Below are 24,296 nucleotides of genomic sequence, written 5' to 3'. Positions count from 1 at the left end.
CATCACCATATTAGTGAACCTAAATCACTTGTTCATCTAGTGCATTTTATTGCTTTTTGGATGAACACTGTTCAGACTTCATTATTTTTAAAAAAATATAAAATCATATTTCAGAAACTATTCTGATATTGCTTGTGTCCCTTGAAAAACATTGTGCAGACACTTACAAACATTAGAATGTCATTCATTTCCGAATACACAGAAACTGAGATGAATAGCAGCTTCTCACGCAACATATAGTAAAGAGCAGTAACTAAAAAAACAAAAAGTAAAACATTCATTTTCATTATTGAACATTTTTATCTTTATTATTATAATAGAATTACAGTCTGACATAAAATAAAGAGCTTTTGCTAAACTCTGTAAAGCAAATACATGCTTCTGCCATAAACAACCTCTATTAGATTTAGATTTTATTGCCACATTACTGCACTGAGGTGCAATAAACATTCAATGTCATCTTTTTAAAATTATCCCAGGAGTAAACAGGAACTGTCCTCTATAAGAGTGTATCATTATTTTCAAGGAAGACTTACTATTATTACATGGTTTAGCAAAGCACTGTAAAAAAGCTACATAGAGAATACTTTATATTTGATAAACTGTGCAATCAAATTTATACAGTATAATACTATTCACATAGACTAACAAACTAAGAGGTGATATAATGCAGTCATTGCATAGCAAAAAGCAGACTAATTAAGTAATATTCACATCTAATGTGCAAAATGCAGACCAAAAGGTAGCTATGAATAGCTAGGAAGATAAAATACCCTAAATGAACACACTAGATTAACGCCAAAAATAACAAGATAAACAAGTACACAGAAGTTAAAGAGCCATATTTTATTTTTTTTCTATACATATATCTACACATGAACCAGAAGATGAAACATCCCCTTTAATAAACTCCCATCAGATTAGCTCATCAAGTTTAGACAGGACTAAATGTTAGACAATGAAGTATTGTTTAAAAAAAAACTTCTTTTCTAAATAAACATCAATTTTGTTTAGATTGTGAGTGGTAACCTCTTGATTTATTGAGAAAGAGTTTATAAAACATTGCCTGAAACATAACTATGGAACTTGACTGTCTCATTAACTAATTTGCTGACTGTTCATTTGGCATTGTTTTTAAATTCACTCAATACCGTGTTGTGTGGATTCTGAATTAACGCTTGAAAAAATCCATCAATCTCTCAATCTCTTTGAAAAATCCTTACCTGAAATTTATATTTCTAAGAAGTTCTCAGAAGTAATGAAACTAACTAGAATTGTTTTAAAGGGAATACCATACCTGCAAAATGGACATCTTGTATTTAAAGCCCTTACATATTGTTCCTACAAATATATTGCTACAGTAAAAATGAAATGTAGTAAGTTTACTCAATAAAATCTATTTTCCTGTACATTCTTTTGTGTATGATTTTGTATTGAATGCTACATATATTACATCACTTATTGTAACAGTTATGTATCAGCAAATATAGCAGTAATATACAGATGATTTTTCTGTCTTAACAAGTATTTTACCAGTTTTACCTACTAAATATATTCCATTTTTTAGTATTTATGCATGACCTGAGCAGACCAGTCATTTATCTAATAGTATACATTGGATGGCATTGTCAAATTGCAAACTACTGTACACTTAACCACTTTACAAATGAAATTAACTCCAAGCTCTTTCTTTCCTTTTGTAGTCTTTCCAGTACCACGGACTTTTTTAATGCAGGCTCTAAATATGTTTCCTTTAGCATTTAACAACATATTAAGAGCTAAGATAGATGAACCCTACACAATATTTTAAGAACACAACTTTAAAAAAGTAAAAAAAGTACAATCTCATGCTGCATATTTACATATATTATTTAAATACTATAATTTGTCTTTCTGCTATCCATAAATTTTAATCTAAAGCTTTTTAATGTACTGTTTTATAAAAGAATACATTCAACATATCTAGAGCTTGCAAAACTTTTTTTTCTTTCTGAAACATATTGATAAATAAAAGCTACCTATAAAAGCATCCAGGTACTGGTTTGATTACACATGGGGTAAAGGGCATTTGAATTCTGCACTTAATTGTGCAACTGATTTCATGTCTTTCTAGTGACAAATTAATGCTTACAACAAGACTGCCTTAAGACAGCAGATTAAAGCATTCATTACCATTGAATCATATGTGCTGTACAGTGATAAACTGTTCCTAGAATATGCAGACTTCCTTTTCTTTAAAGAAAATTTAATATTATAAGACCAGTGACTGGGGATTGGGGGGAAGGGTGGGGAGAAGAGCTGGAAATATAATGTATCTCATGGAATTTGACAAAATTGAAAGGGTTACAGCCTTGAAAAAATACAACATAAATAGTGCTCTGTAAATGGTAAATACACTACAGTGTGTGCTACATGAACATCATAGAGTATTTTCCCCCACAATTATTTTGCATAAAAATATTTCACATACATGTACAGTATCTTTGTTGGGATATTCAGTAATAATCTATCTACAAATGGTTTCAAATTCATTTTCATTACTGAACTTTTCCTCTCCCTTCTTCAGAATCATGGTTCCCAGGTGTACACATCACATTGTTATGGCCCTAGGATACAGGGTTACTTTTTTAAAATATATATATACTTTTTTAATATAAGGAAACCTTCATTTTCTTTAAGACAGAGGCAATGAAGCAAATGGGAATTACTGTGTGTCATACTGAAAGCAATCCCCAGTGCAAAAGACTGAACAAAACTACATGAGTTAACAGGGTTATTGATGTGGAGTTGGGGCTTTCAGCTGGGGCTCTCTGTTTAAATAAGTTGCCCAGTAGACTAAATTAAAGATTCCAAAAAGCAGTGGGAAAGCTATTCTTGATAGTCGATCAATTTTGCTGACACTGTTAAAAGTTTTCTTGGGTTCTGGTGGTTTTGTTTCTGGTTTAACTTCTTTGGGTTCTATTGTTGCACTTTTAGCAATGGTAGCCAGCCCAGGGTCTCTGGCAATATTAGGGGTGTAGCTTGTTGCTGCTGCTGTGTATGTGTTATTTTTCTTAATGAGAGGATCCTTCAGTTTCTTTGGCTGGGGAAAGAAAAACATGAATTTTATTCTTGTCCACGTTTTCAATAGTTAATATTGTGATAATGTACCATAATACAGTGTTGTTGCTATATATTGAAAATATACTTCAAACTGGACTAACTAGATGTTAGGTGTGTATGTGAGATTTATGTAAAACATTGCACTCAAGAACAAGATAGAATCTCTCAGTTTAATTACTTTTCCTAGATATAAATCAACTAATTAATTCCCAAAAACATTTAGAATAACAGATACATTTTAGGATATGCTATTTTTGATAGTAAGCAAATCAATGTATTGTAATATCTGCAATATTAATCAAACAGTAGAAAACTAAATATAGTTCATTGTCTTCTGAATCAAATGAGCTTTGTGACTAAAACAAATATATTGAGTTTGAGAGATACCAAGGATGCCACCATTATAAAAGTATTTCCAAATTTGTCATTCAGATACCAAGATAAATAATGTATTATGAGTTCTAACACAACTTATCATACATATCATTTTCATCTTCCTCACACTGAGAGAGAATGCCTGTTTAAAAGGAACACAACAAACAGCTTATTGATTCCCTATTCAGCAAAATACTTGGAACTTAAGCATGTGTTTAAGGACTTGGACATATTGGAGACTTAATGATGCCTTTTGCAGGTTACCACTGGACTAGCTGACTTGCAATGGTTGGAGTTTCATTCAGAATGTGTGGGAGCTATAAAATTGTATATTCCCAGTCTATTTAAAAATATCCATATATCGCACTGAAATTTATGGACCATCCTAGAATGCTGATATTTTTAAAAGTGCTTATAGTTCAATAGAAAGTGACTGAGTTATCTTAAACATACTGGATGTGATCCTGGTCCTTGATCAGGCATTGTGCCACTCTGACCATTTAAATTAGTCTTAAAGCCTTTTAACTGGCTTGAAATCATCTGGCCTACGGTAATCTCAGCTGGCATAAAGTTGTAGGCAGTCCTACTCTACAGCATAGCCTCTATATAGGAACAAGTCAGAGCATAGGTTGAGTTGAAGGGAAAGGAAGCATGAGAGAAGTACTACTGTACTGTGTTTCAGCTATCCCTGACTATATGGAAACAACACCTACGGCTCAGAAGGGCTCTAAACTGTGTCTGAAACTGATAATGGGGCAGAGCCAAAAATCTGATCCCGTGTTCCTGGAACAGTAAAGAGAAGGTATAGATAAAAAAAAGAACCTTTAACGGATTGTTTTAATTCTATTAACTAATATAATTCCGTATATGTTTATATTTTATTTCTATTTTATTGATTTCCCCCCAAAAAATAAGGGGGGAACAGAAAAAGAAAAGAACAAAAAAAGTATGCAAACAGAGGGAAAGGAAAGGGGGGATAGGGAGGAGAAAGGAGAGTCATTTCTCATTTTCCCTCCATGAGAAATTAATAGAAGATTTCTAAGTTAGACCAAATCAACACATATCCTTGAGGCTGAGGAACAGCCTTCAAATTCCCTTCAGCACACATGTCTCAGACTATTTCAACCTAATAAATGGAATAAACAGCTGAAAAACAGTTAATTCAAAAGGAAAGAAGAGTCAAAATCAGGGAGTCCTTTGGTCATTCATCCATCAACAGCTTCAGCTCTCATATTTCTTTTTTTTTTTTCACTTTTTCTTACCTGCTCAGAACAGAAACAGCCCTAGTATTCTAGTAAGCAGTAATAAATCCAGCTAAACGAATAACTGTTTCACAGAAACCTAATAGAACAGCCATTTTGTAGTTTTACATTTTATGAAGAATGTGAGCTAGGCAAAGCCTAACTCCAGTAAGTATCTCGATATTTTATGTCCCATTGAAGTTTATGAAAAAGTAATATGACATCTAATCAGAGCCCTGAGTGATATTAGATTATAAACTTCTGTCCATCACAAGTTTGCCTTACTTGGCTTTGCCTTTTCCTTAGCATTCATGACAGCTAATTCAGTACACGGTGTACAGAGAATATCTTTGGTATGTTAATATGAAGAATATAAGGGGATCCTTAACTTCTAGGGAACACAAGAGCCATACAATCTTTAATATTTTTAAACTATTCTTGAATATTGTGTTTCATGGGATTTTTAATGTTTAATTTAGTCTCACATCAAATGGAATGTATGATTTTTGGGTTATCATTTCATAAATCTTGATTACTTAGGACACCAATATCATTGCCATATGAAAGTCTATTTGCTACACAGAACAGAAAAGATTTCAAAATTTCAGTGCAACTGGATCTCCACTAAAATGTATTTTTAAATTACCCTTAAAAGGAACTATAATGAACTTGCGAGTATAATTAATAAGGAGAGCTGAGCAAATATTTTGCAGTGAAAAGTCTAGTTATTATTTGACTTAATTTAGAAATATTCTTCAGCAAATAATTATGTAAATCATTCACATACAGTTCTTTGTAAATGTTTACTTGTTATGTTAGTTATTAGTTACAAAGGTAACATGGTTTTATTTCTATTCTCTGATTGTATGACTTATGCAACTAACCAAAATAGCATGAATTATTAATATTGCCTTCAACTACACAATTTGATTATTTTTGGTGAATATTCAAGAACTGAAGCTTAATATTGGTTTTTCCCAAATATTCACTCTACTGAAGTTTCAATACTAAACAAACAGCAAATATGACCTGTAGTGAGGCGGTGTGGCTCCCCGCCGCCCTGGAGAGGGTCGAACCCCTCCAGCCACCAGAGTGAGTGGAGCCAGGAAGCTCTGAGCCCACCCCTCAGTGGGACAGGCTGTCATAAATATAAAGGGAAGGGTAAACCCCTTTGAAATCCCTCCTGGCCAGGGGAAAGCTCCTCTCACCTGTAAAGGGTTAAGAAGCTAAAGGTAACCTTGCTGGCACCTGACCAAAATGACCAATGAGGAGACAAGATACTTTCAAAATCTGGGAGGAGGGAGAGAAACAAAGGGTCTGTGTCTGTCTGTATGCTGCTTTTGCCAGGGACAGAACAGGAATGGGGTCTTAGAACTTTTAGTAAGTAATCTAGCTAGGTATGTGTTAGATTATGATTTCTTTAAATGGCTGAGAAAAGAATTGTGCTGAATAGAATAACTATTTCTGTCTATGTATCTTTTTTGTAACTTAAGGTTTTGCCTAGAGGGGTTCTCTGTGTTTTTGAATCTAATTACCCTGTAAGATATCTACCATCCTGATTTTACAGGGGGGATTTCTTTATTTCTATTTACTTCTATTTTTTATTAAAAGTCTTCTTGTAAAAAAACTGAATGCTTTTTCATTGTTCTCAGATCCAAGGGTTTGGGTCTGTGGTCACCTATGCAAATTGGTGAGGCTTTTTATCCAACATTTCCCAGGAAAGGGGGGGTGCAAGTGTTGGGAGGATTGTTCATTGTTTTTAAGATCCAAGGGTCTGGGTCTGTAGTCACCTAGGCAAATTGGTGAGGCTTTTTACCAAACCTTGTCCAGGAAGTGGGGTGCAGGGTTTTGGGAAGTATTTTGGGGGGAAAGACGCGTCCAAACAGCCCTTCCCCAGTAACCAGTATTAGTTTGGTGGTGGTAGCGGCCAGTCTAAGGACAACGGGGGGAATATTTTGTACTTTGGGGAAGTTTTGACCTAAGCTGGTAAAGATAAGCTTAGGAGGTTTTTTCATGCAGGTCCCCACATCTGTACCCTAGAGTTCAGAGTGGGGGAGGAACCTTGACACAGGCGGAGCCCGGGAAGTAGAAAGGCACAACCCGGAAGTATAAAGGCAGGCCCTCAGAGCTCACTAGAGGACCAGCTGCCGGGGAGGCCAGATGTAGCCAGCCTAGCCCGCGACTGGGAAAACCCCACGGCCACAGGTCCACACCAAGACTGGCCAGACCTGCCCTGCGCCAGCTATCCATGGAAGTTACCGGACCTGCCCTGCGCCAGCTATCCAGGGGAGTTACCCGGCTGGCCGCTTGTCCACTGCCCCAAGGAACCCATGGTGCTGGACCCCCTGGAGAACACTGCCAGGACCCAGATACCAGAAGGAGGGGAGTTAAGAAGTAGCCCAGGGACAACCGACCCTAGTCTGGCTGTTACTCTGCCAGAACCCATGTCAGTCTGTTGCGGCCAGGATCCCCACTGACCCAGCAGTGGGTCGTTTGCTGCTGTTAGGGCCCCGGGCTGGGACGCAGTGGAGTGGGTGGGCCTGCATCCCCCCTGCCACCCAACTCGTGGGTGGCAGTCTCCCCCTCTTCCAGGTCCTTGGAGGCCTGGGCTAATTCACACATGTTGTGTTGCTCAGACCCTGCCTGAGGGCCTGAGCTACTGACTATTTGGTGCCCCGCCCTGACTCAGGGCCTGGACCTACAGTGCTCACTCTAGTTACCGCAAGGGCTGCTGAGGAAGACTCCGGTGGCTGGACGAATTCCCCAAAGTTCACTGTGTGTAGCGAGCCGGTGTGGTTCCCTGCCACCCCGAAGAGGGTCGAGCCCCGGCTTAGCCCCTTTACATGACCCCAACCAGTCAAATTGAAATTCCTTTTAAAATTTGAAAGGATGTTCATGGATTTCCTTCTCTCCCACCCACCCCGCCCCCATTCATTCAGCTCTACTAATAATGCTGCAAAGATTTTGTTTTTACAACACTATCTTCAGTTCTCATATGTGAACATTTTGCATAATTCATTCTAAATCCTTTAGTTAATGTTTAAATTTCATATAAAATAGCTATATTTCTTCCAGTGCTCATTGTCTCATTTCAAGTCTTGAGAAAGTGTCTCTTTAGTACAGAGGAGAAGATTTAAATCAAGGGAATTTTGTAGTAAGAGCCATTTAAAAGCAGATTTCTTAAATAATATATGTAATGACACGTTACATATTTTCCAGCAGATGCTTTGGTGGTAAGCACTGGAAATGTATCGGAAATATGTTTGAAGAAACAAAAGGGATAATAGTCAATGTGTATGAAAGCATGAATTAGATTAAAATAGGATCAGTGTTATGTACAAGATGAATCAGGAAATTTCTATTTTGCCTATGTAAATTAAAGAGATTTTATTGTTCTCTCAAAAAAACTTTGATATTTTATAACAAATTTATGGAAGCTACTGTATGGTCCTAAGGAATGTATGAATTGCCATATCAAATCAGGATAGTGGACCACTATCCTATCTCTGAGAGGGAACAGTAGCAAGTGATTCAGAGGGAGCTGCAAAAAAATCCAAAACCCATAGTGGACAATTATGGATTAAAATGTTTATAGGGGAAGCTTCTTCAAAAACCTCTCCATTAATGTATGGCTTCTGCTCTGAAATATAAGGGTTTATATATGTCTTTAAAATCCTAACTAATATAATTCTGAATGTTCACATTGGGCCCCATCCCAAGCCCATCTAAATTAGTGGGAGCCTTTCCATTGGCTAATGTAGTGCCCATCTTTAAAAAAGGAAAGAAGGAGGATCCTGGGAACTACAGGCCAGTCAGCCTCACCCCAGTCCCTGGAAAAATCATGGAGCAGGTCCTCAAGGAATCAATTCTGAAGCACTTAGAGGAGAGGAAAGTGATCAGGAACAGTCAGCATGCATTCACCAAGCGCAAGTCATGCCTGACTAATCTAATTGCCTTCTATGATGAGATAACTGGCTCTGTGGATGAGGGGAAAGCAGTGGACATGTTGTTCCTTGACTTTAGCAAAGCTTTTGACACAGTCTTCCACAGTATTCTTGCCAGCAAGTTAAAGAATTATGGGCTGAATGTATGGACTATAAAGTGGATAGAAAGTTGGCTAGATTGTCGGGCTCAACGGGTAGTGATCAATGGCTCCATGTCTAGTTGGCAGCCGGTATCAAGTGGAGTGCCCCAAGGGTCGGTCCTGGGGCCGGTTTTGTTCAATATCTTCATAAATGATCTGGAGGATGGTGTGGATTGCACCCTCAGCAAGTTTGCAGATGACACTAAATGGGGAGGAGAGGTAGATACGCTGGAGGGTAGGGATACGATACAGAGGGCCCTAGACAAATTAGAGGATTGGGCCAAAAGAAATCTGATGAGGTTCAACAAGGACAAGTGCAGAGTCCTGCACTTAGGACAGAAGAATCCCATGCACCGCTACAGACTAGGGACCAAATGGCTCGCTAGCAGTTCTGCAGAAAAGGACCTAGGGGTTACAGTGGACAAGAAGCTGGATATGAGTCAACAGTGGGCCCTTGTTGCCAAGAAGGCCAATGGCATTTTAGGATGTATATGTAGGGGCATTGTCAGCAGATCGACGGACGTGATCATTCCCCTCTATTCGACATTGGTGAGGCCTCATCTGCAGTACTGTGTCCAGTTTTGGGCCCCACACTACAAGAAGGATGTGGAAAAATTGGAAAATGTCCAGCGGAGGGCAACAAAAATTATTAGGGTACTGGAACACATGACTTATGAGGAGAGGCTGAGGGAACTGGGATTGTTTAGTCTGCGGAAGAGAAGAATGAGGGGGGATTTGATAGCTGCTTTCAACTACCTGAAAGGGGGTTTGAAAGAGGATGGATCTAGACTATTCTCAGTGGTAGCTGATGACAGAACAAGGAGTAATGGTCTCAAGTTGCAGTGGGGGAGGTTTAGGTTGGATATTAGGAAAAACTTTTTCACTAGGAGGGTGGTGAAGCACTGGAATGGGTTACCTAGGGAGGTGGTGGAATCTCCTTCCTTAGATATTTTTAAGGTCAGGCTTGACAAAGCCCTGGCTGGGATGATTTAGTTGGGGATTGGTCCTGCTTTGAGCAGGGGGTTGGACTAGATGACCTCCTGAGGTCCCTTCCAACCCTGATATTCTATGATTCTATGATTGATTTCAATAGCCTGTGGATCAGGCCCAACATACACATATATGTTTAATTCTTGTTTTGAATTCAGTATCACTTTGTGGCAATGAATTACCCAGGTTAATTACTCATGATATTAAAAAAGTATTAGTATTTCCTAATACCACTATTAAATCTGTCATTTTACAATTTCATTGAATATTCCATTGTATTATGAGAAAAGTTCATGTGTAGAATAGGCAAGAACCAGGCATGAAATATATTGGCAACCATCAATCCAAACTGGATCTTGTTGTACGTGTAAGAGGTCTAATCAGGTGCCTGATGAATCCGCTTATGGCAGACAAGTGCAATTAAAGAGTGACATAGCTTGTTACAAATTTTACAGATTCATGTGTTGTCTGAGTTAGAATCCATGATTACAGCATGCTGCTTTCTTCTTTCTCACTTTAATTCCATCTTCTGGATCCAAATCACTTCATTTTGAGCTGCACCTACTCAGATACTCCCTCCAAATTGGAAAGGATCCTGCACACTCCTCCCAGCTTTCCACATTGATGTTGAATGAATTCATATCATGTTTACACACATCATGGTATTGCCAAAAAGAGTGACCGTGCTTTCTAGAGCTGTCTCAAATCTCACAATTGAAAATATTCTTGGAGATATGGTCTCCTCCCATTCACCTGCCATGAATGAGCCATTGCAACCTCCTCTTCTTAGCAGTGGTTTCTAAGTGTGTCAATCCTGTGCACTCCAGCATCTCTGTGTTTGGTAATGTGTTTCCCTACTTTATTTTCAGGATCTCATGTGGAAGCTATTCAGTCTCCTGATATGCCTGGCATAAGTAGTCCAGGTTTCTGAACCACAAAGCAGGGATGACAGCACACAAGTCTCTTAGATTTGGATCTTCATCTTAGTTAATAGTTTGCTATTATTCCATGTGTATTTCTGTAAGCCTGAAATACTTAGCTGCTTTTTCAATTCTATTAATTCAGTCTGAAAGTCAAGATTTCTGGTGATGGTAGAACCCAAGTAGCAAAAGCTGTCAACAACACTAAGCGAATTAGCCTCCAGAATGGGTAAATCTTTGGTACATGATCACAGTCTTCTTGAAACTAATTGTCAGCCTGAAGCTTTTGCATGAAATCTACCCAAGGGATTTTGCAAGGAAGATTCACTATGGGCAACCAAGGCCACATCATCCGCAAACTGGAAATCTCTCAGAATCTTGGTTTTCACTCTAAATCTTGCAATGTTGATAAATGCTATCATTGCTGTCCCTAAATGCATGAAGAAGCAGTAATGAAAAGTAGATACACCCCTGTTTCATGCCACTGTTAATGTCAAAAACATTTGACTCTTTGTTTTCATACACCACAGTTGCCCTCATACCTTGATGTAAGAAATGAAAGTTCAAAAATATGAGGGGACATAAAAAGGCCCTATCTGTTGAACATATCCAAGGCCTTTATCAGATCGATGAAGACTATGTAGAGTGGCATTCATTTTTCTCTACACTTTCTCTTGAAGTTGCTTAACCAAAAATATCGTATCAATGGTGGAGTGTTCTGAGTGAAAACCGCATTGACTTTCAGGATAGATTCTTTCACCTAGAGATTGCAGCCTAGGGAGCACAATGCGAGTGACAACTTTTCTGATGATGTTCAACAGGAAGAAACCTCTACAGTTGTCACAGTCACTTCTATCCCCCTTGTTTTTGTATAATTGTACATTGCATGAAGTGGGTTCTTTGCTAAACATGGTCCATGCATGCCTGGCATCATCTACACATATTTTTTTTTCACTTGTGTTACTATGAGGTGCTTGGAGTGAAGAATCCTGATGAAATAATAATGAAAAGGTTTCACTTTGTTCTCGTTGTTGTTTATCGGTTCATAAAGCCCCACACATAGATTCTGATTTCCACAGAAAAGGATGGGATATATTTGCTAATAGGTAACTTCCACTCTTGTGGAGCCTGGTTTGAGATTCCTTTGTAGTTCAGCTATTGCTGATGGCACACAATATGACCTCTAAGTCTGAGATGCATCCCCTACAAGACCTCTCCTGCTGGGTCCCACAATGCTCAGTCTTCTCCATCGTGTTATTGAACTTACATATTAAGTGCCTGGAGTATTCAAGTGCCTGCAGAAAATACCCACTCTGTGTATCCTTTACACAGCAATATGTATAAGCAAACTTATACATACCAGACCATATCCTCAGCTGGTATAACTCAGATGCTCTCAAAATTGGGGATGTAATAGAGGAGACAAGTGCTTCAGAGAACTTTTCTCCTCTATTACATCCCCATTACTGAGGGCATCATCCTCCAGTTCAAATCTGTCTGCAATCTTGGGTTGCTGTTAGACTCCCCAGAGATACTGGGAGCCCAAAGAGCCATGGCAGCAAAAAATGTCTACTTCCACCTGTAACTGGCAGAGATTGCACCCCATACTTTCAGAAAGAGATGAGGCGGATGGTGATCCACAGAGTCATGACTTCTAGGCTTGCTCACTGCACCTTATATTAAGAAATGAAGACACAACCTGAACGAGCTCCAACTGCTACAAAACCCAGTAGTCTGTCTACTTAGCAATCATAGTACCCCACTCTTTTCACTGGCTCCCCATTGAATATGGTGTATAGTTAAAGGTCTCCATGGTATTGGACCTAGATACTTCAGACATCACCTCCCTTATCCTTCAAAAACATGGTCTGCCATGAAAGCTACATTCTAACGTCACAATTAAATAATCATTAAATAAGGGAAGGCTTTTCAGTGTGTCAGACAGAGCTTTCAAAGGGCCTGGACTTTGATGCGGGCAAACTAAATTAAATAAAAGTGTTTTGCATTAAGTTCTGAAGTTCATGGTCATGATTTCTTGTGCAGTGAGTTTCTTAATCTATTTCTTCCTACACACAAACTTTCAAAATTAGTCCTGATCCATAACCTGTGGACATCAAGGAAAATATATCCACTGCCTTCAGTGAGCTCTGCATCAGGCTCAGAGACACTGCACAGATCCACTGAGTCCTCACTCAAACACACAACATATAAACTAGTCAATCTATTCCTACTATAGGCTGGAAAGGAAAGGAAAAATAAAGAGAGACTGTTAAATAACTGGGAGGTGCTACAGTTAGGGGAGCCATATAAAGACATGACAGGAAGGGGGTGAGGAGTGTTGGAGGTATGAGCTTTCCCTTCGTGCCACAGTGTTAGCCTCAGCCAACTTGTATCTTTCAGATTTGAGACATGGGACAGAGATTATGTCTTCCTCTCTTTGCCACACAATGCTGCACATCCTGGTAGTGCTCTAAAAATGAAAATGTAACCACTATCCATGCTAGTAATTTGCATACAACAAGTGATTTCAGCACATAGTGTGACCAGCAAATCCTGAACAGAAAATGCCCAATATCCATGTAAAAAGCCTCTTTCAGTAGATTATCTAAATCACATTAGAAAACATACAGACTGAATCCAACACAAATGCCATGAATAGATATGAATGTATGTCTCATAAAATCTATTAGTAAAGGTGTTACCTTTTCAGGAACCACACTTTTGCCATCCCATGCGTAACCTCTCTTTGTGAAGTAGTTTACTGTCGCAAATTCGATGAGTGCTGAAAACACAAATGCATAGCACACTGCTATAAACCAATCCATAGCAGTGGCATAGGCCACCTTTGGAAGGGAATTTCTTGCACTGATGCTCAAGGTGGTCATTGTGAGGACAGTTGTCACTCCTGTAAAGCAAAAACGTCAGCATCTCTTTAGATCAGGTACTGTATTTTGTCTTTTACCTATCAATGTGGATTCACAAATAAAATAGGAAAAATACTTTCACCGGCTTTTGTTGTTAGAAATATATTTCCCAGCCAAAGAATATCAAATTTCAGGTTCTGCTGTGGAAATAATAATCTTGGAGGTACCCTTCTGGTTTGTGCTTTATCTTGATCTTTTGACATATGGAAGTCACTGCCCTTCACTTTAAGCAGGCTTTAAGCGGGCTGGGGGAGGGTTGTCTGGCTGGCCAGGAGAAGAGGGCAATGCTTTCTGGCTTTGAGTGGGAGGGGAGACGTAAAACTGCTGGAAAAGCAGTCAGCGTGGTGGATGACTCACCGCCTAGGAATGAGGGGTTTGAAAAGGTCAGCCTGGGCCTGCCCTCCCTCCCCCCAGGAACTGGCTGGAATTGGAGGGTCCTGGCAGAGGATCTGCTGGAGGGACATGAACAGAAATGGGGGCGGGGGGGCTGAAAAAAGCACTCCTCTCCCCCGTCCCCCAGGTGAATTGTGGGGGTTTTCACCTCCACTGCACATTTTATCCGCCGGGTTCATCCCAGACATCTAATAATAAAGTTGTGACCTGATTAAACCATATCTAATGTCTTTTGGCATAGCCAGACAATGAGGTTTGTGCTTTAGGAGATATTGTTGCTCCAACAGATACAGCCCTGAGTGGATGACAAAGGATTATTGTTGGCATTGACTACATTCAAGTAATTGTCGTTAGTCAATGGTGGACCACTTAGATATCAAGCAGATAACAGTGAAAAGGAAAATAATGTGAGTTTGGAGTAAGAGGGATAAATGTGTTTATCAGGGTTACCGATATCACATTCCTTTTGCTGAACCATCTGTAATATTAAATATCTAACAAACTGCATGATATATTTGTGTTTCTTCTAGGCAGGAGTTTGGACACTATATCTCAGAATATATACACTATATACAAGAAGTCATTGGTCCATGTAGTCGTGCATCCTGCCTGTGATGGTAGCCAGAGCAGCAACGCCTCAGACGAAGACAAAATGAAATATAATCTGCTTAACTTTGAGGGTCAGGAAGGAATTTAGATGGGTGCATTATGTCCCACAGCATGAGATTAGATTTACTGTTTTCTTAGATTGTAAATAAATTCAGTGATTCAATAAAATCTCAGAATTATTATTTTAAAATCAGGCTTAACGACCATCCTTCCAACATGAATGAAACAGGAAAAAGAAAGTCACCACAGCCCTATTGTTGTCTGGACTTACAGACTAACATAATTTCCTCTTCCAGCAAAAGAATTAGAGGAGGAGTTAATTTATGATCCAGTTCCTGATCTCACCTAGCATTTTAGTAATCATGTGGATGGTTGCAAGTCTTTTTCCATCTTGTCAATTCTTTCATTTCATGTCATAATTGCAGATAAAACAACTCAAAGTTATGCAAAGTTCAGCCAGGCATACATAGGCATGTTGGATACTTTCCACCTTACTTGTGTAAGACTGCTACAGTGCCATACAATGTTTCCCATAAAAACAAAGGATATAAATTGTTCTTGTTGCTGATTAACCTGTTCGGGGCTGAATGAAGTAGCAAACATATTTGGAAAATACGCTACTTCAATGTAGCCCAAAATAGACTAAGCTGCATGTTATGATATTGCATTTATTTGAACTGATGTTTTGTACAGGTTTCTGTGCCATTACACAGTGATGCTCTGGCAACACTAAAGAAGTTAAGTAGGACCCATGGCAATGTAATTTGCATTTTTAGGAGCAGAGCTTCATACCTGCTGGAAGAACATTTTTTCTTTAACTAGCCATGGAGTTTTTACTGACAGTAGGAGGATTACGTTGCTATCACATTGCCTACAGATTTTTGCAAGTGCAAAATTTACATCAAATCACATTTGCAAGTTACCTTGACAACTGCAGACAATTTCATGTATTAAATCACTGCTACAGTTTATAACGACTGTACTGAGCACTAATAAAAATATGCAGAGATCGAAAAGGGCCAGATAATTAAAAATATATTTAGATATCAATGACAGTATCTTGAATAATTGGTACCTAATGATGATGTGGTTTTTGTTCCTTGGGGGAATTTATAAGGTCTTCTTCTACTTATAACTAATGATTTTTTGTTGCTCTTGTACAGTAAATCCTGCTATGCTATAGTTTGTGTTTTTATTTATAGTGCTAAAAAAGGGCTATAAATCTATATACGCTGTGCTTTTCTGTGTGGGTGCATGTATGAATATGCTCAGGTGAAGTATTCAGAGACATCTCTTTTCTTCAGTGAAGTTAGGAGATTAAAAAAATAGAAACAGAACTCTAGACTTAGTTCAAACATATGTAAAAAAAACACACAAGTATTCAGCAAAATAATTTTATTCTGAAAGGAAAACTTTTAAAATGTTTACATTCTTGAAGGGGTTTCGTAAGGCTTTAAAGACAGCTGCCTGAATAATATAGTGTATTATTGTATGTTATTTTTTTGATACATGGGGTAATTTGGATCCCATTTATGGCCAACATAACTACAACATCATGAACCAGCAAGTTGGTATTGTCAACAATAAAAAAAGAAAGCAAAATGGAAGAAAATGAGGTTCCATATCTTTTTTAAATGCATACATCACTGCTGTAAATATTCCCAGCAGCAATCTTTGAATGTATGTCTTTTTAAGGGGCCCAATCTACTCTGTGACAAAATTGCCAAGATTCGACTTTTGATACCAATTTCAGAAGTGCGTTTAAAGGATTTGAATGTGTTGCACTTCACACCAGTTTGTAGGTCCCCTTTTATACAAATTAGACTCAATTAGACTCTCCTATACTCCATTTAGGGACTTCTCTACATTCATATCTACTTACCAACATGGAGCTTACACACCATGTGAGCATTTGGCTCTCTGAATCTAAGGATGCCTAAGCTGGTGTGATTCACCTGAAGAGGCATTGGGAAAGTGGGCTGGAGCAGGAAAAGCAACTAATGGGGATATTTTGAGAGGTAGGTGAAAATAGGCGTAATACAGCTGGAATTACAGGTGCTTCTCATGACCAAGCCCTTAGACTGACGTCTGAATTTGGTTATAGATCTCCAGCTTTACTTTGCCACCATTAAAAGGCAGAGTTCCTCCTGCGACTAACCTCCACATGTCCTTTGGAGCCTCTTCTTTGTCATGCTCTTGCACTGCACTGAGGGAGAGCTGTTGGTGCAGAAACAAGGTCTGCTGCATTTATGCCCTTCCACTCCTGCCAGAGGCATTCTCAACTGGCCAATTATAGCTTGAGCAACACAAAAAGAACTGGAGCATATTGAAGAACTCTCACCTCCCTTTTTCTTTAATCAAGTGCTTGTTGTTAGATCTATCTATTTATCTATTTGTTTGCAATATTGGGGAAGACCTGAAGAAGAGCTCTGTGAAGCTCAAAAGCTTGTTTCTTGCATGAACAGAAGTTGGTCCAATAAAAGCTATTACCTCACCCATCTTGTCTGTCTGTCTATCTATCTTGATTTTGGATGTGAAATAGGTTAAACAAAAGCCCCAAAGAATACTCTAGCTGTTTATTTCTAATTTTAAAAAAATGTGTATTAAAATGTAATAGCAAAAACCCCAGGGAACCAAAAGCAGGTGTGACTATATCATCATAGAATCCCTTTCATTCATCCCTGCCTGAATTCCACTCAGAGAGAAGACAATAGGAATTTTGTCACTGATTTCCGTAGCAGCACTGGGCCATAACAGTATCTGAGGAGCTTGCAGATGAGATCAACCCTCAGAGTTATTAAAGCTGGGAGTTTCAACTGGGGCAAGAACGTCAGGTGAACAACTCCCTTTGACTAAATTCCCTTTGAAAATCCAAGCCAAAAGCTGTATTAACCACTTTTGTTTTATGAGAAACAGTCAATGCACACTTTCTCCTAGTCTGACAGCTGACATCTAAACTTTTTCTGTACATTACATAATTCATAGATTCTAAGGCTAGAAGGGACCATTATGATAATCTAGTATGAGCTTCTGCATAACACAGGCCGTAGAACTTCCCCCAAAATAATTTCTAGAGCACTTCTGCTAGAAAAACAATTTAAAAATTGTCAGTGATGGAGAATCCACCATAGCCCTTGGTAAATTGTTTCAATAGTTAATTACCTTACATGGTAAATATTTGCAGCTTATTTCCCATCTGAATTTGTCTAGGTTCAACTTCCAGCCATTGGATCATGTTATACTTTTTCTCTGATACACTGAGGAGCCATTTATTAAAAATATGTTCCTCATGTAGCTACTTATAGATGTAATCAAGTAACCACTTCACATTCTGTTTTTTTAAGCTATATAGATTGAGCTTCTTGAGTCTATCAGCATAAGGCATGTTTTCTAATCCCTTTATCATTTTCATGGCTCTTCTTTGAACTTTCTCCAATTTATCAACATCCTTCTTGAATTGTGGGCACCAGAACTGGACACAGTATTAAAGCAGTGGTTGCACCACTGTTAAATATTGAAGTAAAATAACCTCTCTACTCCTACTCAAGATTCCCCTGTTTATGCATCCCAGGATCACATTAGCTTTTTAGGCCACAACATCACACTCATTTTCAGCTGATTATGCACCATGACCTCCAAATCCTGTTCAGAATTACAGCTTCCCAGGATAGAGTTCCCCCATCTTTTAAGTATGGCCTAGTCTTTGTTCCTAGATGTATACATTTACATTTAGTAATATTAAGATGTATATAAGCTAAACCCTTTGAATATTCCTTTTCATTTTTTATATAAATCAAGATAGGCAAAGATGTTCAGATCTGAATCCAGATTAGCATAATGTCATTATTTTTCATTTTTGTTTTTGATATATAGCATTTTACTATTTATTCTTTTAAATAAATTAATTAGTTTGGACCTTTTAAAAAATCATCTGTTGCAATATCTTCAAAGTGAAACATAGTTCTTATCCAGTTCTCCAATGTCACATCATATATTAAAGTTAAAGTAAGGGTGCTTTTCTATATGTAGCATATGACCCTAGCAAGTTTTGTTTATTTGTTTGTTTCACTTACCAAATACAGTTCTTGCTGGAACAGATTCTCTGTTAAGCCAGAAGGACACCTGGGACAGAATCACTGTCATGATGCATGGTAGATATGTCTGAATGACAAAGTAACCAATCTTTCTCTTCAAATGGAAGTGGGTAGTCATAACAACATACTCCCCTAGAAACCAATAAAAATAAAAGACAGTGAGACTCTTTCACATATGCACAGATTAGAATCTGTGTCCCAAGTTTTTGCATGAGTAACAATTTCTTCATCATTCCTGTCCACTGTTATTAACAACTTTGTTTGAGACAAGTTTGGTTTAGGTCTGAAGAAAATTTTTAATAACGAATTGATGATGGTGCAGGGGCCTTCCATCTTAAATTCAGCCCAGCTGGGTAGTGAATAAAATTTAATGTTAACTGATTCAGTGTCCTTTATGAAATGGGAGCCTTACTCATCGTAAATCAGAAAACCACCATAACCAATACCCTTGTACACAATGTTCAAAGATTAAATGAACCCTAGCGACTGATGCTTAGAAGTGGTTCATCCAGATCAGGCTAAGGACACAAGGATTAGTCCAGTTTATTTCTGTTTGCATTGCCATAACCTGTGCTCTACCTGTTCTGAAGATAGAAGGCTAACATTCTAATTCTATTAATTCAGTACCTTCCAATAATAATACTTTCCCTAAAAGTAAATGGCTGCTGATGAATTATGACAGAATTCTGTCCATAACTAGCTTTTTTGGATGTTGCAGAAACATAAAGAAACAGCATTCCTGTGAAATTTGGAACCATACAAAAGGTTTTATAAATCTCAGTTGCCAGAATACAGCAAAAAATACCTCAATTTCACTCTGTTATTTACAGACATTATTGAAAATGCAATATTTTGAAAAGCAATAGTCCCAAAAGATTTGAAAACGTATTAATGTGACTTAATGTTCAGTATAGACTGACTCGCAATACAAGCTTAGAAAAGATATTAGCTTAGAAAAGATACACGTGGCTTTGAAACTGAACAAAACCCTCCTGCCTAAATAAGAGATGACGCATGAAATTACTGTGGTTCTCTTTTAAAATATAAACAACTGGCAACAGCACTGGCAAAGGAAAATCCTAAATTGGATTGAAAAACTGTGTCTAGACATTGACCGCTTATGCACCAAGCATGTCAAATGCCCTTTTTCTCTAATTCAGATTCTAGAAGAACATTCATGTGAACATTCTTGCCCAACATATAACCCTGAGGGAAGCTTATAAATAAGATGTGACAATACTCCTAAGATGTTTGAATATACATTAAAATACAATGGCAGAGTGGGGGGGGGAATCAATTATGAGCTGAGTGGTAGAGGAAAGGATATATGAAGAGAAAGTCATCTCCAAAATAGAACTGGCAGGAGCATTATACTCAAGTAAAAACTAAGTAAGATGACTGGTGTGACCTCACCCTCCTTTTTTATCATCCACTTATCTTCTTTTTTGTCTGTGTCCGTTTTTTTGAAGGGTGCCCAATATAGCTCGTAAAGAAGAATTAATCTAAAATATGACAGGGGGAAGCTATTTTAATGTAATCAGATACAGAATAATCACAATGGTATTTAAGCATTAATTCATTGCTTGTGGAGTACAAGCTAAGAAGGACAGAGAGTTAACATATCATAGTACTCTGAAGCTTTATTTGGCTGCTTAAATTATCCAAGTATTTTTTGACCTGTGAAAAATGAGAACAAGATTCCAAGCATAAAGGAAATTAAAAAGACTGGGATTAGTGTGGGCTTGGTAACTACTGTAGCTGCTTTGAACTACCCAAAGGTAACACTGTAAGTGACATATTGCTGATGACCACACAGACTGACAGTAATGCCTGCTATTAAGTTACAAGATAAAATCCTTTTCATTAACTCTGAATGCATCTAAACTATCAATGGACTGTAGTTAATTATTAAAAGACAGCAGCCCTTTGAGAGAGGTTGATTTAACGGTGAGAAGTGTATCGCTCTTCTGCTATTCTCTGTACATCTAGCTTCTTGTATATCGTGGGCTTTCTTTCATTGAAATGTATAGGGGCATCCACTACAACTACTGACTACTGTCCACTGACATTTATCAGTCATTCCCCGATAATACTATGTTTTCAGAAGTTTATAACTCAGCTATATGCTTCACTTTAGGCCAAAAGTTGTATAGGAAAAAGACTGCTCATAAGTTATCAAAAATATATTTAACCAGTTTTAGCCCCTGATTCTGAAAAAGCATTTAAACACATGCTTTAATCTAAGCACGTGCTTAAATCCCATTGACTTTAAGACATTTGATAGACTGTTGGTTCATATGGTACACTATGTCCTATTCATATTGTTTTATTTAATTTTAACATGTTTTTAAAACTCTGTTTTGGAACCTTGTCAGTCCTTTAGATAAATAATATCTATTTTATAAATGGGCCATTTGTTTTTCATTTTACTTATGACATGAGGGTTAAAACAATCTTAACTAGAGTTGTGCTTGAACCAGACCACCACATCTGAATACCTCCAGCCCCTAAATCCAAGTGCAGGGAAAGGTTTGATCCAGATCCAAGCCCAAACTTTATTTATGAGGTTTATCTCTAGCAATCAAAGTTCAGATATTTAGCTGGTATAAATCAACATAGCTCTACTGGGGAACATGACAGATAGTCAATAACAGCTATTTCAGAGCTATTATCCTATTTTCTGTGTTTACTTTTTTAAATGGTCCCCGGGTTTCAAAATAGAACATAAAGCACACACATAGGTGTGTGCTGTAATACCAAGGGACAGGTGGTTTGAGTTAGACAAATCATTAGCCATAATTTTATATTTTCTTATAGTTGTAGGTAGAAATCAACCAGTTTCTGGCCTTTAAACCACAATAGTAATATTTATACAGTATAACTAACTAGAAATAAAATCTCATTTAGAAAAGTGTCCTCTCAGCAAACACATGGAGCATAAAGAAATAAGAATGTAACAGTTATTGAGCACAAATACTGATGATTTTCACTGCAAAACAATATTTTCAAGGTGTCAAAATGATTTCCATGTAAATGGAAATTTGTATGCGTCCTTTAAGCATCTGTTTTTCTTTTCACAAAACCTTGCAGAAAATAAAGGACATTTTAAAGACTTGCTACATTGATAAGAAATGCAATGATTGTTGGGGAATGACAATAGTTTCACATGCATCTCAAAAATGAAAAAGGTTTCAGTGACTCCTCTTTCATTAAACGTACTAGTAGCAGCAATAATAGTTATTTATAAATAACATTTACTAAATCAATGTAGTAGTGACAGCTACATGCAAGGTAAAGGATATAGTTAGGTCAGATTCTTCCCTTGCCACCATACAATAGTCAGAACACTGAAAGGATATTTTAGTCCAACTACGTGTGGCATATGCAAACCTCTTTCTATAGCCAGTTTGGAAGTAACCACCATCCTGTTCTAGATCTGAAAATGAGGGCACAAAGTAGTGGCTATGAGAGTGGCAGAAAAGAAGAGAGAGAATCAGGTGGATTGGTCCAATTAAAAATCCTATACCTTGGAGAATGTTTGTAGTGCCCCAACACCCAGGAAACCTTGGAAGCTAGGAGGGATACGTGTAAAAGGCAGCCACCTGTTTATGCATGGAATTTTTGGCAAATCCAAACCTCATGAGTACACATCAAAAAACTCTGCAAGATTGTGGTGACTTCTGGGTATTCTTCTGGCTCTGTTGAAACATGCCTCCAGCTTTCATCCAGACCACACCACATGATCCACTGTCTACAGCCAAGCTCTACTATACAACCACATTTGCTCCAACCCTTCAGACAGAGACAAATACCTACAAGAATCTCTATCAAGCATTTTTACAACTACAATACCCACCTGATGAAGTGAAGAAACAGATGGACAGAGCCAGAAGAGTACCCAGAAGTCACCTACTACAGGACAGGCCCAACAAAGGAAATAACAGAACGCCACTAGCCATCACCTTCAGCCCCCAACTAAAACCTCTCCAACATATCATCAAGGATCTACAACCTATCCTGAAGGACGACCCATCACTCTCACAGATCTTGGGAGACAGGCCAGTCCTTGCTTACAGACAGCCCCCCAACCTGAAGCAAATACTCACCAGCAACCACACACCACACAACAGAACCACTAACCCAGGAACCTATCCTTGCAACAAAGCCTGTTGCCAACTGTGTCCACATATCTATTCAGGGGACACCATAATAGGGCCTAATCACATCAGCCACCCTATCAGAGGCTCATTCACCTGCACATCTACCAATGTGATATATGCCATCATGTGCCAGCAGTGCCCCTCTGCCATGTACATTGGTCAAACTGGACAGTCTCTATGTAAAAGAATAAATGGACACAAATCAGACGTCAAGAATTATAACATTCAAAAACCAGTTGGAGAACACTTCAGTCTCTTTGGTCACTCGATTACAGACCTAAAAGTTGCAATTCTTCAACAAAAAAACTTCAAAACCAGACTCCAACGAGAGACTGCTGAATTGGAATTAATTTGCAAACTGGATACAATTAACTTAGGCTTGAATAGAGACTGGGAGTGGATGGGTCATTACACAAAGTAAAACCATTTCCCCATGTTTATTCCCCCCCTCCACCCCCTACTGTTCCTCAGACGTTCTTGTCAACTGCCGGAAATGGCCCACCTTGATTATCACTACAAAAGGTTTCTTCCCCCCCCCGCCCCCGCTGTCCTGCTGGTAATAGCTCACTTTAAGTGATCACTCTGGTTACAGCGTGTATGGTAACACCCACTGTTTCATGTTCTCTATGTATATAAATCTCCCCACTCTATTTTCCACTGAATACATCCGATAAAGTGAGCTGTAGCTCACGAAAGCTTATGCTCAAAGGTGCCACAAGTACTCCTTTTCTAATTGCTGCAGTAACTCCCACGTTTACATTTCAGGGAGATGGTAGTTCCCATAACTGAGTGGAGTAGAAAGCAAAAACAATATTTGATTATTAACCATGTTTGAGCTGCAGTAGTATTTTGTTTAGGGCAAGTGTTATGGAGAAAAGATTCCACTTACAGATCTTTGTGAAACAGTGACTTTGTGAATGATAGATCTGTTTCTTCCACAACTGTATTCCTTTATCAGGTATTAACTGAAGAAGATTCTGTCGTATGTGCAACTTTGGTGCAAAGAAGATTATTTAACTGGCTTATTTTTAGGATTTAATAACTGTTGTTTTCAGTCCTTTGTAATGTCCCTGCATCTGTACAGTAACAGGTCTTTGTTCCAGAAGGTATCCACTGTACAAAATTCAGCTATATGTTTAGCCACTTATGCTTGTGCAGGAGGAAGTAGGAAAAAACCATATGGAATATCTCCAAATATAATTCAGTTTACCTATGAGAATGCTCCAAAAATGATGATCGTGGTGGGATTACATTTCTTAGGTCTGTCTTCGGTTGTTTAAAGATCTATTATCTGTCTTTCTTAAGTATTTATAAGGTACCTATCTCCTTTGTATTGAATTATCATGTACTATATCTAGTATTAACTACATGGTTTAAGTATCTTTCCAAGTTTCTGACTCTTTA

General features: G+C 38.1%; 1 protein-coding gene across 1 annotated transcript in view; it reads right to left on the bottom strand.

Annotated features, from left to right (window-relative positions):
* Nucleotides 1–827: 827 nt before the first annotated feature.
* Nucleotides 828–24,296, bottom strand: part of GABRA1 (gamma-aminobutyric acid type A receptor subunit alpha1) — a 55,825-nt gene continuing 32,356 nt past the window's right edge. The window contains exons 8-10 of the mRNA XM_048861774.2: nucleotides 18,712–18,864; nucleotides 13,415–13,617; nucleotides 828–3,082 (exon numbers count right to left, since the gene is read on the bottom strand). Of these exons, the coding sequence (XP_048717731.1) occupies nucleotides 2,774–3,082; nucleotides 13,415–13,617; nucleotides 18,712–18,864 (665 nt within the window). The 3' untranslated portion in view covers nucleotides 828–2,773. The remainder of the gene's footprint in view (nucleotides 3,083–13,414; nucleotides 13,618–18,711; nucleotides 18,865–24,296) is intronic.

The sequence above is a fragment of the Caretta caretta genome, chromosome 8 (assembly GCF_965140235.1).
Source record: "Caretta caretta isolate rCarCar2 chromosome 8, rCarCar1.hap1, whole genome shotgun sequence".
NCBI lineage: Eukaryota > Metazoa > Chordata > Testudines > Cheloniidae > Caretta > Caretta caretta.
Note: the sequence above shows the minus strand (reverse complement) of the source record. Positions and strands in the feature narration are given on the sequence as shown.